Here is a 12,810-nt window from a genome sequence, read left to right as displayed (position 1 = left end):
ACAGAGATAAAAGCAAGGATTCTTTAGGTGTCTCCTCATTAGACTTCTTCAGAGCAGTTGAGGCATTGCTTTTCTGCAATTGGATAGAAGTGAAAAGTAGATAATATAAGAACAGAAGAAAACTTAATATCCTTTATTATCTAGCAGTGTCCTTCCCCATCCTTCTATAATGTCTACTCAAAAGTAAGTCCCATTCAACAAAGGTCCTTTCTAATGCCAATTGAAATCTTCCTGTTGGGAACTTTTAGCTTTTGTTTACTGCTTTCTGGTGATCCAGGCTGAATTAGTTATGAATAGCCTTTTTTGTCTCTCTGAATTGCCCCAGTATCAGTTGCTTTTCCTGTGGGGGAGGATTTAATTCCTGATTTGCTTTCATGGTTTTTTTCTTATGCTATTTTATCATTAAAATTAAAATAAATCATGAGAGGAAATCAGTAACTTAATAAAAATAAAACATAAATTTAAAATCATGAAAGGAAATCAGGAATTAAAGCCCCCTCCCCAGTGGAAGAAGAAACTGGCATTGGGGTAATTCAGAGCCCCGAACAACAGAAAGCAATACAGTGTGCTGTTTGCATGTAATGGTGGCAAATCGTGGGTTAATTAACCCACAATTTGCCATGGCATGTGCCAAGCATATTCCATGGCCATTTTGAGTATTCAACCTGACTGGGCCAATCGGGAGCGGGGGTTGCAAGTGACATCTGAACCCGAACATGGTTAGGTTAATCGTGAGTTAAACAACCACAGTAAACCTAATTACTAATTGTAGGTTGTCTGTGGATTGTTTAATCCACAATTAACTATAGTGTCTGGGCATCATGTAGCAACACCCAATCGGAGGTTGAATATTCAAAATTGCTGCAGAACACACGTGCAGCAAATTGTGGGTTACATGCAAACCAGGTCAACAGGTTGAACTTGCACAGGAAGCATTCAGTTTAAAGGTATAGGAACCCTGAAAAGCTTTAATAGTTCTTTGCTTGTCCACATTGGACAGGATGGTTCTGCCGTTGCACTATATCACATCGCCACAAGCAGGTCCAAAAAAGCATAGTAATAGAATCAGAGTGAGAAGGTACCTCAAATGTCATCTAATCCACCCACCAATGCAGGAAATCCACTATTACAGATAGGTAGCCATCCTATGGAAGGGTTATGCAGAATGGAATGCAGTGACCTAAGAATGACATCATGTGGATGCTTCATAAAAACTGAATAGAGAAAGATGGCAATTCCAAAGAAAAGGTGTATCTAGCTGTTGTGAAGCTAAATCAGCTTGACAACGGAGAGAGCATTGTCTGATAATGATTCAGTAAGTAGTTTCAGTGACGCTTTGACTTTTGTCCAGCATGAGGGTAAGCCACATAACAAGTGATGGAAAACCAGCCTCTTCAGTTCTGCTTTTTTATAGCACTTGAGGTTTTTCCACATTTCAGCTGGGAAGTAAACACTCTGGGACAAGTATGGTGATAGAAGAAGTCTGGTATGGAATAGTATGCTTCTTTCTCAACACTGTGCTTTTAAAGTAGCTCTTTCATCTTGTAGTCAAGATGAAATGAAATGCCCTAGTTTTTATGGGAAAGGAAGAGAGCAGCGCCTGTTCCAGATTCCAACAAAGTAAAGTGAACCTCAAAAGGTGCTGAAAACCCTATTTATTGAAACATTCATTTTAAAATATGTCAAGCATGAAATGACCATTGCCTGTGATGAAAGGTTTGATACTTAGATTCCTGCATTGAGCAGGGGGTTGGACTCGATGGTCTTATAGGCCCCTTCCAACCCTACTATTCTATGAGTCTATGAATATTCATTCAGAAAATCAATCCTGGAATGCATCAGGTAGAATTTTCTGAATTGCTTCAATAAATAGCAAACAGTAAATAACAAACAAATAACAAAGGTTCATGGAGGAATCTCTTAATCAAAATTGTTTGTATGACTGGAATGTTTTTCAGTTACAAAGCCTTTTGTATCAGGTAATCTCAGTAGTAGTATTGCATATGGTTAAATACGATGGTCATAAAAATGTGCAAATATGTAATACTCCTCAAAGAAATATATATCCATGTCATTGGTACACAGCATTCTTGCAGCGACCTCCACTTAGTTTAATATATACATTTTCTCATGATCTTGGTCAACAATGAAGCCTTAAAGGTGTCTTCATATGTTATAGACCTGATCACAGAAACTTAGGTTGTTTCTGCTCCAGCAGTTGTTCACACAACCTGATGCTAATATACGTGTGATGTGGGGATACAGTCCACATCCCATCCCATGAACTGGCACTGTTTGAGGTCTGCTCCTGGTTATATTTATATTTGATCACAAGATCAAATATAAGATGTCCAAGCATTTTGCACAACTCATGTGAACAGTTTCATGATTTCCTGCTTCCTGACTCCTTTGCCTTCACTACTGGAGCTAGGTCCTTTTCTATATTTGCACCATTACATCTGTGCACCCATTCACCTATATACACTATATACATTGTGAGTTGTGTCTTCTAGCAGAAGCTGACAGTCTGGCTATTCCACATTCTTGGAAATGGTCTAATCTATAATTCTGCCTCTCAAGGTCATCCTTGCCTTCAATCAGCAGACAGGATAAAATCTGGAACATGAATAAGTGTATACAGTTGCAGGTCTGGTAATAAAATCTCAGCACTGATAATTAAAAACAAACAAACCAAAACCCTGAATGTTCAATTCTGGGTGTGGGAAACGTGTCTCTGGAAAATGTACAAGACTTGTTTTGGGATAATAAGGGCTCAAAAGTAACATGAAATGTGGGGACACATGTTGGTGTAGAGTCTACACTGAAGGAAACACCTAGGAGTTCTTCTATTATTACCAAAAATACATTATCCCCACCTTGAGAAAATGATTTAAAAGTGTGTGGAATTGATTAGTAAAAGTTACTTTCTTAACTGTTTACCTCTGACTTTTTTTGTGTACATACATATAGACATGTCCAAAGCTTCCTTATATTTTAGACTGCCCTATTTCTTAAACGAATACAAATAAATCTTTTGCTTTTTCTAATCCAGTGTAATCTAATTGCAGTTGATGAGTAAAGAATCTCCAGTCTCTGCTGGAAATGATGCTTACGTTGATCTTGACCGTCAGGTATCTAAAACCAGATGTTTCATTTTTCCTTTCATTAGTGGAGCTCACTGTGCAATTTTCTTGGCATATTGTAAATGAGCTACAGTTTGTTTTTTTATTTTGCCTTTTTTATTTTGTATCTGTAGGAGTCTATTGGGAAACTTCAAAGTAAGCAGCAAACATATTTGAGTGCAATTGCAACATTTTATTTACCCATTACCAGTTGGTAAACTCTTAAGAGGTTCAGAAGTTACGCCGTTAGAGAATTAACATTAGTAAAATACCATACATTATATTTTGGGGAAACCTTGCCAAAATGCTGCACAAAGATTGCTGTGTAGCATATTTTTGTTTTATATCAGATTTCCAAAGTTGTGGCCAAAGTGAAATCCCTCTTCTGCAGCATGCTCTGCTCTCCAGAATGAAGTTGTAAGAGCCAATAAAAGACAAATGTGGAGGTATAGCTGCCATAAAACGAAAATGAAGTAAAAAGGCGATGGTTTTTCACACTGACCAAACCAAATTACTGATTTCAGCAGTAGTGCCTTTTCCCTTCTCTGCCAGTGGAGCAATCAGTATTCTGTGTTGAAAACATATAAATGCTCCTTCTTAAGCTAGCAAGCAAATGCTTCAAGTATATATCTGATAAAATGAATATAAACACAGTTTTGCTTGTTTTAAAGAAATGCAACTTTTGTTGCTTAATAAATACGTTTATACAGAACTATTTAGGCTAGTTCTTTTTGTTAATATTTCTGTACTTTTAACTATGGAATAATTCTGTCTCAAGGTCATAGATATGACATCATAGGATACTTTAAAAGAAATGGAGCATTTGTACCTGGATAGCATATGCCTTAATTCACTGAGTGAAATAAGTAAGCAGAAGCAGTTTAACATAGAAAAATATTTGAAAATGCCCTGAACTTTTGTGTGTGTGAATGTTTGTAATTTATTTAACATGAGAGAAATATTTCCCAGCCTTAGATGGAACATTGGTCAGTATTCATTCTGAGTGCTGTTGCCCATTCTTGTTAATATCAGAGAGAGATTGTAAAGGAAGGTGTGTCCATCATAACTATAATGAATGCTTGATGCAGGGTGTTCCTTTATAGCAAACAGGTAAATGCCGAGACCATTCTCTACTTGTTTGGGGAGGAACTGGTAGCTTGGCAGTAAACAACACGCTTTGCATGCAGGGGGTCCCAAGTTCAATCCTTGGTGTCTTCAGTTAAAAAAAAGGACCAAGTACCAGGTGATGGGAATGACCTCTGCCTGATACCCTGCAGTGCTGCTGCTAGTTGGAGTAGACAATACTGGGCTAGATGGACAAATAGTCTTGCTTGGTATAAGGCAGCCACCCACATTCCCAAAGAAGCCAGCACAGTGTTTCTCCTAGTAGGAATAGAATCAGGGACCTATGCAGGCTTTACCTTTGTTGTCTAATCCTTGTGTTTCATTTCCCAGTCTTTTGTGTTATGTGCAAAAGAGTTAAATGGACGCAATTCATTCCCTGCATCTATAAAGAAAAGTGGTTTTGAAAAAACTTTAAATGTTGTGCATAATATTCCTTCTGGCATGTAGAGGCTGTATGGCCCAATATATATAATATTTATATTTCTTTTTATGTTTAGTGTTTGTGGGTGAACCATGATAGTAGTTGCCCTTTAAAAAATAATGTCATAAGCCAATTTGTTATAGTTGTGCACTCTAATCTAAAGAGGTCATTTGTGTATGAATAAAGGGACCATGTGCATCTGGTGGACACATACATCTTTCTTCAACAGTTCCCAACCCCTAAGAAACAAGTATTTTGCCTTTCTGGGACTGGGAGATTTTACAGATAAATGGACAAAGTAAATGATGACTGTATGCACAGCTCTTTTACATGTGCATGAATGACTTTTTTGGATCACAGCCCTAGAAAAATTATTGCATCATACTGTTTTTAGTAAATGAACATATATTGTGTTTAAAAAATGCAGTTGAAGAAAACAACAGAAGAATTAAATGAAGCCTTAGCAACCAAAGAAGAAATTGCTCAGAGATGCCATGAACTGGATATGCAGGTAAGTGGGCTATTGCACAGTACGCTTTAAAATACAATTTGCAATTCAGAATTCTTAATATCAGACTATAGAACGTAAATATCTTGTAGAACACATCATAGTGATTGCTGTCTTTTAAAAAAAAAAATCATCAGTCATGTATTAAACTAAGCTGGTACTGGCAAAGATATTGTCAGATTTTCCAGTCCCCCCAGCACACATGCACAGGCAATCTGACACCAGACACCTATATCAGTGAGATTTCTTTATTGCAGGAAATCCCACGACAGAAGCTTAATGGGTACACTCTTCAGAAATCATATAGGTGGTGGTCAGAAGCTATAGGCTCTATGTAATTACAGAACAGTCCAAAGCTAAACACTACCACCATAACTGAGTTTCTCATCAATGTGGTTTCCCCATTGCCATCTCCATGGCTCTGAACACAAGGGAAGGGACTGGGGATTCCTGGTGTATCTAACCTAGGCAATCCATAAAGGGTTCCAAACCCCAGACAAGGAGTGGGAATGATTCCTGGAATGATCCCTCAGGCAATCAAAGGGGTAAATTCTTGAAAAGCCTAAACAAAACCACACCCACAGAGAGTTAGTCCAACTTTGACTCTTTTGTTGATAACTCCAGGCTACATAGTCGAGGCCTATCAAGACCAAGGGAAGGGTAAATCTGTACATGCGAGGAGTTCCATGCCACTGTTTTCACATTGGTAACTCCATGCTGCCTGAGTCCAGGCAGAGGAAAGTCCAAAAGTCGTAGATCAAACCCAGCTTGCCGGTACACTGAGCTGACAACAAGGACACACAACCCACCGCAAATGAGAGTTCAAGTCTGTGAAAAGCCTCACAGTACTTTTCATGGCAAGTCTTCAGCAATCCAAAGTTTTAGCTTTTAGCTTTGCTGCTTTAAATCTCTGCACTGCTGCTAGGTTTTATTCCGGTTTTATTCCGGTTGTATTGTTATACTGTGGTTTTAATGTTTTATATATTTTATATTGTTTATTGTGTGCTCTTTGGTTTTAATTTTTGTGAACTGCCCAGACAGCTTCAGCTATTGGGTGGTATAGAAACAAAACAAAATAAATAAATAAATAAATAAAAGTTCCAATTAAGGGACAGTCTATGTGCAGAGTGCCTCCAAAAGCCCAGACAATGTTGGATCCAAATAGAGACGGCTTCAGGCAATGAAGATGGGATGTTCCTAGCAAAGTCTCTTTGCCTTTGCATCAGCTTAAAAGGGAAGGCCCAACTGTAAAACACCCCATCCGGATCCCTTGGCACATAGACTTAGCCTTTCAGCAAGGCCTCAGTCTAAACAGGGCATCACTACTCAGTCCTCTAGCATTGACGCTTCAACCTGGCAACCCATCTGCAAACCCCACCCCACCTCTGCCAGGTTCTCACAAACAGCTTCCAGCCTCCCTGCCTGCCAAGGCCAGACCAGCAGGTGGACGGAGAGTGGGGTGACTCCCCCTGGTTCTCCTCTGAGGACACTGACAGAGACAAGCTCACACAGACTCTGGCATTTCAGAGGCTGAATAGGCCCATGCCCTTCCAGGCTACTTCTGATCAAATCTTGGCTCTAAATTACAAGGCCCACTGCAGTGCTGAAGCCGGGGCCTGACAGATATATCTTAATGTAACTTGTAGTTTGTCCCTGAACCATTACACTGGTTCTCTTTAGTCTTCTTAGTTGTACCAAAATACTTTCTTAGCCATACATCGTTTGTTTGCATTTTGGTAACAGGTTGCTGCACTGCAAGAGGAGAAAAGTAGTTTGTTAGCAGAGAACCAGGTCTTGATGGAACGCTTGAATCAGCCTGATTCAATAGAAGATCCCAACAGCCCAGCAGGACGTAGACATCTGCAGCTACAGACACAATTGGAACAGCTCCAAGAGGAAACATTCAGGTAAGTGTTTCATGATAGCATAAAATATTAAACTTGGCAGCCGCTCTATATTGGAAAACTGTTCCCAATTCATATTTCATTTTTGTTTGCTATTAGAATACAGTAGATCCTGTTATGTTAACTAATTTATTTATATATTTAATACCTTCATGTTTAGATGGATGGTTTCTGGGTTTTTCCTCTGTCACAAAGGAAAGACTTGTAAAATGGGGAGCTCAATGATTTCAGTATTTTTTTTAGATCAGAGATCATGAAATCCTTTACAGTTAAAAAAATAATTGAGAATGAAAACAATTGAATTTTCCACTGAAAACCTGGTACAAATGTGGTATTGACAAAAATAATTATTTCCTTTGCTAACCTTGACAGCAAATTATTAAAGTCTCTTCTCTGATTTCTTGGATTTGTTCCCATCTGTTGGACTTGCTGTGCAGCCTAACTGGCAGCTCATGGGCTGGAACCTGATCACAGGGTAATTGTGTCAAGCCCCTTATCTTTCCTTACGATAAAGAAAGAAAATATTGTATGTATATATGTGAGAGAAATTAGGCACTTTACAGAGCAATCTTATGGCTCCTCAGACGCCATCTAAAGAGCTATAGGATGGTACAGATTCCCATCCCTGAGACTGTGCCCTCAGGGGTGGGAATCTGAGTGTGGATTCATCTATCCCTCCCCCTACCCTCGGGTGCTGCGGAAAGCACCATGGCAGCTTCTCTTCCAAGGTCCCAAGAGCAACCTTGGAAGTGGAGAGGGAAAGGGGGTGATCTAGTGGGTGGGGAGAGGAGGAGATGAGAGGCATGGATCAGCTGGGTCCACAAACCTTTCTGTTGCTTGTCCTGCTCACTTGAAGATAGGCTTGCTACAGCCCATCAAGCAGTAAACGTAATTGGGGGAACAAGAAGCTGTAAAAGTCTCCATCCTTGGCTCTTGTTCACAGGGCATTGGACAGAGAGAGGACTCCAAGGATAGAGCTTTCCGTCTATTGAGAGTGCAGTCCATAGGACTGCACCCTTAATGTTACGTTACTCTTTTGGTTTTGTATGCAATGCCTGAATGTGTGTTCTCCATAAATGAAACTATGGCTCCTGAGAACTTTGAGTGTGCCAACTCTGTAGCACACTATTTTTGAGTTTTGATCACAGTACTTAGTTGGGTGGGGAGATACTTAAAAAACACAACTAGTTGTCAACTAAATACTATCTTCAGTTAAAGTGCTTCGTATCAGTTGTGTCATATCCTTGCTTTCTGTTTTCCATGGCTTAAAGTAGATAGTAAATGAGGAAGAACTGTATATCCTGGTTAGAAGCTGCTGTTTTTTGGTTTAATCTGTTCTGGTGTCCTCTTACAGATTGGAAGCAGCAAAGGATGATTATCGAATTCGTTGTGAAGAGCTAGAAAAGGAAATTGCAGAATTGCGGCAACAGAATGAAGATTTAACAAATCTAGCTGAAGAAGCTCAGTCTCTGAAGGATGAGATGGATGTACTAAGGTAAATCAGTGCTTATTTTATTTATTTATTACATTTCTATACCATCCAATAGCCAACGCTCCCTGGGTGGTTCACCCTTTAGGACAGGGTTGAGGAATCTGTGGGCCTCCAGATGTTGTTGGACTACAACTCCCATAATCCCTAGCCATTGGCTATGCTGATGGGAGTTGAAGTCTAACAATATCTGGAGGGAAACAGGTTCTCTAACCCTGCTTTAGGATGTGTGCTTCATATTTCTAATAGATTCTAATATCGTATCGTCAGAAAAAGGTACAATATGTGGCATCGGTCATCATCCCCCTTGCATGCATAGGGGAATGATGATTCCTCTACATCTAGATCCCATCTCTCCTGCAGGATGTGTCCTATAGTTTTCTCAGATAGGATACTGGCTGTATCTACCTTCATTTGGCCACTTCATAAAATATGTGCGTGCATTGTGTGCGCTCGCATGCGCGCGCTCGTGTAGAGAGCTGACACCAATCTCGGCTGACCAGTACACAATTAAAATTGTGACTTAGGCTGAGAGATTGTGACTTGCCCTACCATTTAGTTGTACATGTAAAATATTTTACTTTGTACCTTAAACAATATATGAAAAAGTTGGTCTGTTTTCAACAGAAACAGGCTGTAGCAATCCTGGTGTTCCCCCACACCTCCCCAAAAGCTCTCCATAGTGGGCTATCTCACTATTATAGTGTTCGGCTGAATAATTGGTGTTCAGTCAAATGTCAGTTACGTTAAAAAAACAAAACAAACTATTGGTCCAGGGACTGATGGAGTGAGATTGTTTTTCCTGGATCTGAGAGCAAACTTTGGAGGTTTTGCATTCTTAGGATTAGATGTTCAGGGGGGGAAAGGGGGACATATGCCCAGACTGTTTTTCATCTGTTACTTATTTACTGATTTACAAATAATCTGTTCTTGCAAGGAAGACTTGGTGTATATTAAGTTCCTAGTGATATAGCAGTGGGAAAAATCAGCAAGGCGATATAAAAAATTAGACCGTGGGCGGGTTTGCACGTCACGCTAAGCCATGGTGGGTTGGTTCGTGGAACAACCCACAGTATGCCCGACAGACGATTGGGTTTGCTGTGGCTTGTTTTCCCCCTCCTTCCCTCTTGGTCCTTAGACCGTGGGCGGGTTTGCACGTCACGCGTATAAGCCACGGTGGGTTGGTTCGCAGAACAACCCACAGTATACCTGACAGACGATTGGGCTTGCTGTGGCTTGTTTTCCCCCTCCTTCCCCCTTGGTCCTCCAGCTGACTACAGCATGTATCCCAGGGGACTTTGTGGCAAAAACCATCTTGTCTCCCCCACTCTGATTACTACCCCCTTTTTGTTTGCTGGCTTAAAAAAAAAATGTCCTTCAAAAATCCCCCCCCTCCCCCAAATTGGGGTCGCTCTGATCGCTACTCCTTTTCATTCACCAGCTTTTAAGTTATTTTTCGGTGCCTCAAAAATTCTCAGTTGGAGTCGCAATTGTTTTATTATTATTTTTGTCAATCTTTCGCAAGTGTGCTGTTAGGGCTGTCCAATATATGTAGTCTTGCCTGGTCAATTTCCTTCTCTGTTTCAGCTGTCAAAGGCAGCAGGGAATGGGAGTAGGTAACAAGAAAATTGACAAGATGAGGTTGCCTGTCAGCTAATTTGTGCACAGTTGTGAAGGACCGGGGGAGAAATACTACTAAGGGACCCAGTGCCACACTTCAGAAGCACCAAAAATGGGGGAAAATGGCCAAGAGATTAAGTGCACCAAAAGGGAAGGGGGACAATAGCTCCCCCTTGTTGACTTGATCTTCTTGCTTTAAAATGTTGGACTGATATTTCTCAGTGTCCCCCACCTTTTCAACACTTCCCCAAGTAGCCAGCTACTCTGGAAAGGGGAGATATTAACTCCCCGCATTTTTATGGCTCCTTTTTGGAGCACTTACTGCTGTGGCTGCTCTGGTTTCTTGACAGCTTAAAAAAAAAAAACCTGAGAAGGCGGCTGCATGGGATGGAGTTAGTCATTGGGGGGTGAGCGGGTATAAGTACTGCTGGTGCCTCATTTGCTCCCTCCTGTTCTGCCACCCTCTAAGGTTTGCAAAAGACAGACAAAAAATAAAATAAAAAAGATGACCCCCCAATTGTGCATTTTTGAGGTACCATTTTTTTAAAAAAAAACCCGCTGGGGGTTGAGTCTTTCCAAGTGCCTTTTTTACATCAGTGCAGGGGCGGTCACTGGCGAGATTGTGAAAACCGAGCGGCATGGGCTTTTTTGCTGCTCTTGCTAAGCGGCTCTGTAGCCAGGTGCCATAATTCATGATGCAATTGGTCTCCTGGGTTGAAAGGACACAATAACCCATCATGGGCAAGAATAACCCTACAATAAGCCATGGACTCTCAGCATAGCTTGTTCCCGAAGAGTAAGCCACTCTGCAGAAAGTGCTCCAGGTTTGGACAACATGACAATGAACCATGGATAGCTGCCCATGGCGGGTTGTTGTGTTGTGCAAACCCAGTCTGTAAGTATTGAACAATTACTTTGTGGTGAAGAAGCCCAGAGTTATCTATTCATGTTGTCTTTGAACATTCTTCTTCCCTTCCCTTGCCTATGCCTCAGTTTATTATTTCCATCTCTTTCCTTTCCTTAGTACAAACTGGTAGACAGATGTCTCTTTGTTAGCATTCAAGCAAATTTGGTATTCATTTGTACCTTTTCTGCAGAAACCATGAGGACAGGAATAGGATAACAAAGTTCCTGAAAGATAAATGTTGAATTGGGGAAGGGTACAGAGAAGAGAGGTGGAGGAGATAATGATATGCCTAAAGCTGTGGTAAGGCATAATGGCGCTGTGTGACTTTCGTTCTGGCTTCATATGCCTTTAATTTTCAGCCTCCATCCTTGCAGGCACAGTGGCCAGTTTAATTAAACCATTATGCAGGGTAGGTATTTAGCACTTTCCAGGAGTATGGGGTGAATGCGAAGGGTGTTTGTAGCAGAGAATTTGCTTGTGATAGAGGGTAGGCACCTATTTAAGGGTGAGGTGTGTGTGCATGTGTGTGTTAAGGGAGTGACTACATAACATAAAGGGGGCACTGGTGAAATAGAGGAAGCTTGAGTCACAAAGGGTAATACACTGATTATGTGAAGATGGATGAGTTCATTGAGCTCTGTGTGTGTATAGATATAGATACGCACACATATGAATAAAAGGACAAGATGAAAGTTTTGATAGGTTGATTGGACAACTAAAGGTGGCAGGAAAAGCTAAAGAGGGGAAGCAGGCAAGAAGGGCTGTGTGGTGCAGCAGTCAGTGTTCAATTTGGACTGGGAGTTCCAGGTTCAAATTCCTGATCACCCACTGGGAAACTCACTGGGAGACCTTTAGGCCTGTCATCACTTCTCAGCCGAACCTACCGTAAAGAGTTGTGTGGATACAGGGGTAGGATAAAAATATGATTAAGCAAATTAGAGAGTTAAAAAAAAAAAACATCCTTCAGCTCTAGGTAGAATAGTCTTCTCAAACATTATTGCTGATGGTGGCATAAAATAGGTAGCATTTAACACTTGTACTGTGTGTACTAGAGAGCCTGTCCACAGTTATCTAAGGTCTGGTAATAACGCGTTTAGACTATTGCAGTGCATTATACTTGGGTCTGCCTCTGAAGACTGTTTGGAAACTACAGATAGTACAAAATACAGCGGCACGTTTATTTACTAGAACTAGTGCTATTCTGAATCCTGCCCCCTATTTTGGGGAACTTCTCTCCCTGTGAAAGAGGCATTGTTTTTTCTGCCTCTTTATTTATTTATTTATTTATTGCATTTATACCCCGCCTTTCTCCCTCTCGCAAGGAACTCAAGGCGGCTAGCACGGAGGGGGAGAATGTCAGAGAAATTTTTCTTTGGGGAGGGGGACAGTTTCCACATACCTTTTTAAAGTGTAGGTGATTCTTGAGGGGTCTTCTATTTTTTATTTTTTAAAAAACACCCCCTGCACTTGCAAGATCTCAGGACTCTTCTTCAGCCAGGAGTTCTTCCTGAATGCCTATTGGAGAGGGTGAGGTCACATGGTCTCCTGGGACTTCAGAAAGAGCTGCGGGGCTGGAGAAGAGTCCTGGGCTTCTGCAAGTGCAGGGGGTGTTTAAAAAAATGGAAAGAAGTCCCCTCTAGAATTGCCTGCTCTTAAAAAGTATGTGGAAACCCTGTCCCCCTCCCCAAGGATAAAATTCTTTGAAATTCTCACC

General features: G+C 40.8%; 1 protein-coding gene across 3 annotated transcripts in view; it reads left to right on the top strand.

The window, feature by feature from the left end:
* Positions 1-12,810, top strand: part of HOOK3 (hook microtubule tethering protein 3) — a 161,783-nt gene that overhangs the window by 118,584 nt on the left and 30,389 nt on the right. For all 3 annotated transcript variants that reach the window (XM_084834799.1, XM_084834798.1, XM_084834800.1), the window contains 4 exons: positions 3,069-3,131; positions 5,096-5,179; positions 6,920-7,083; positions 8,435-8,575. In XM_084834799.1, coding sequence (XP_084690925.1) covers positions 3,069-3,131; positions 5,096-5,179; positions 6,920-7,083; positions 8,435-8,575 — 452 coding nt within the window. The remainder of the gene's footprint in view (positions 1-3,068; positions 3,132-5,095; positions 5,180-6,919; positions 7,084-8,434; positions 8,576-12,810) is intronic.

The sequence above is a fragment of the Heloderma suspectum genome, chromosome 2, assembly GCF_057233095.1.
Source record: "Heloderma suspectum isolate Gila_16-S chromosome 2, 16-S_ref, whole genome shotgun sequence".
Taxonomy (NCBI): Eukaryota; Metazoa; Chordata; class Lepidosauria; order Squamata; family Helodermatidae; genus Heloderma; species Heloderma suspectum.
This window is presented reverse-complemented; position numbering and strand designations above follow the sequence as displayed.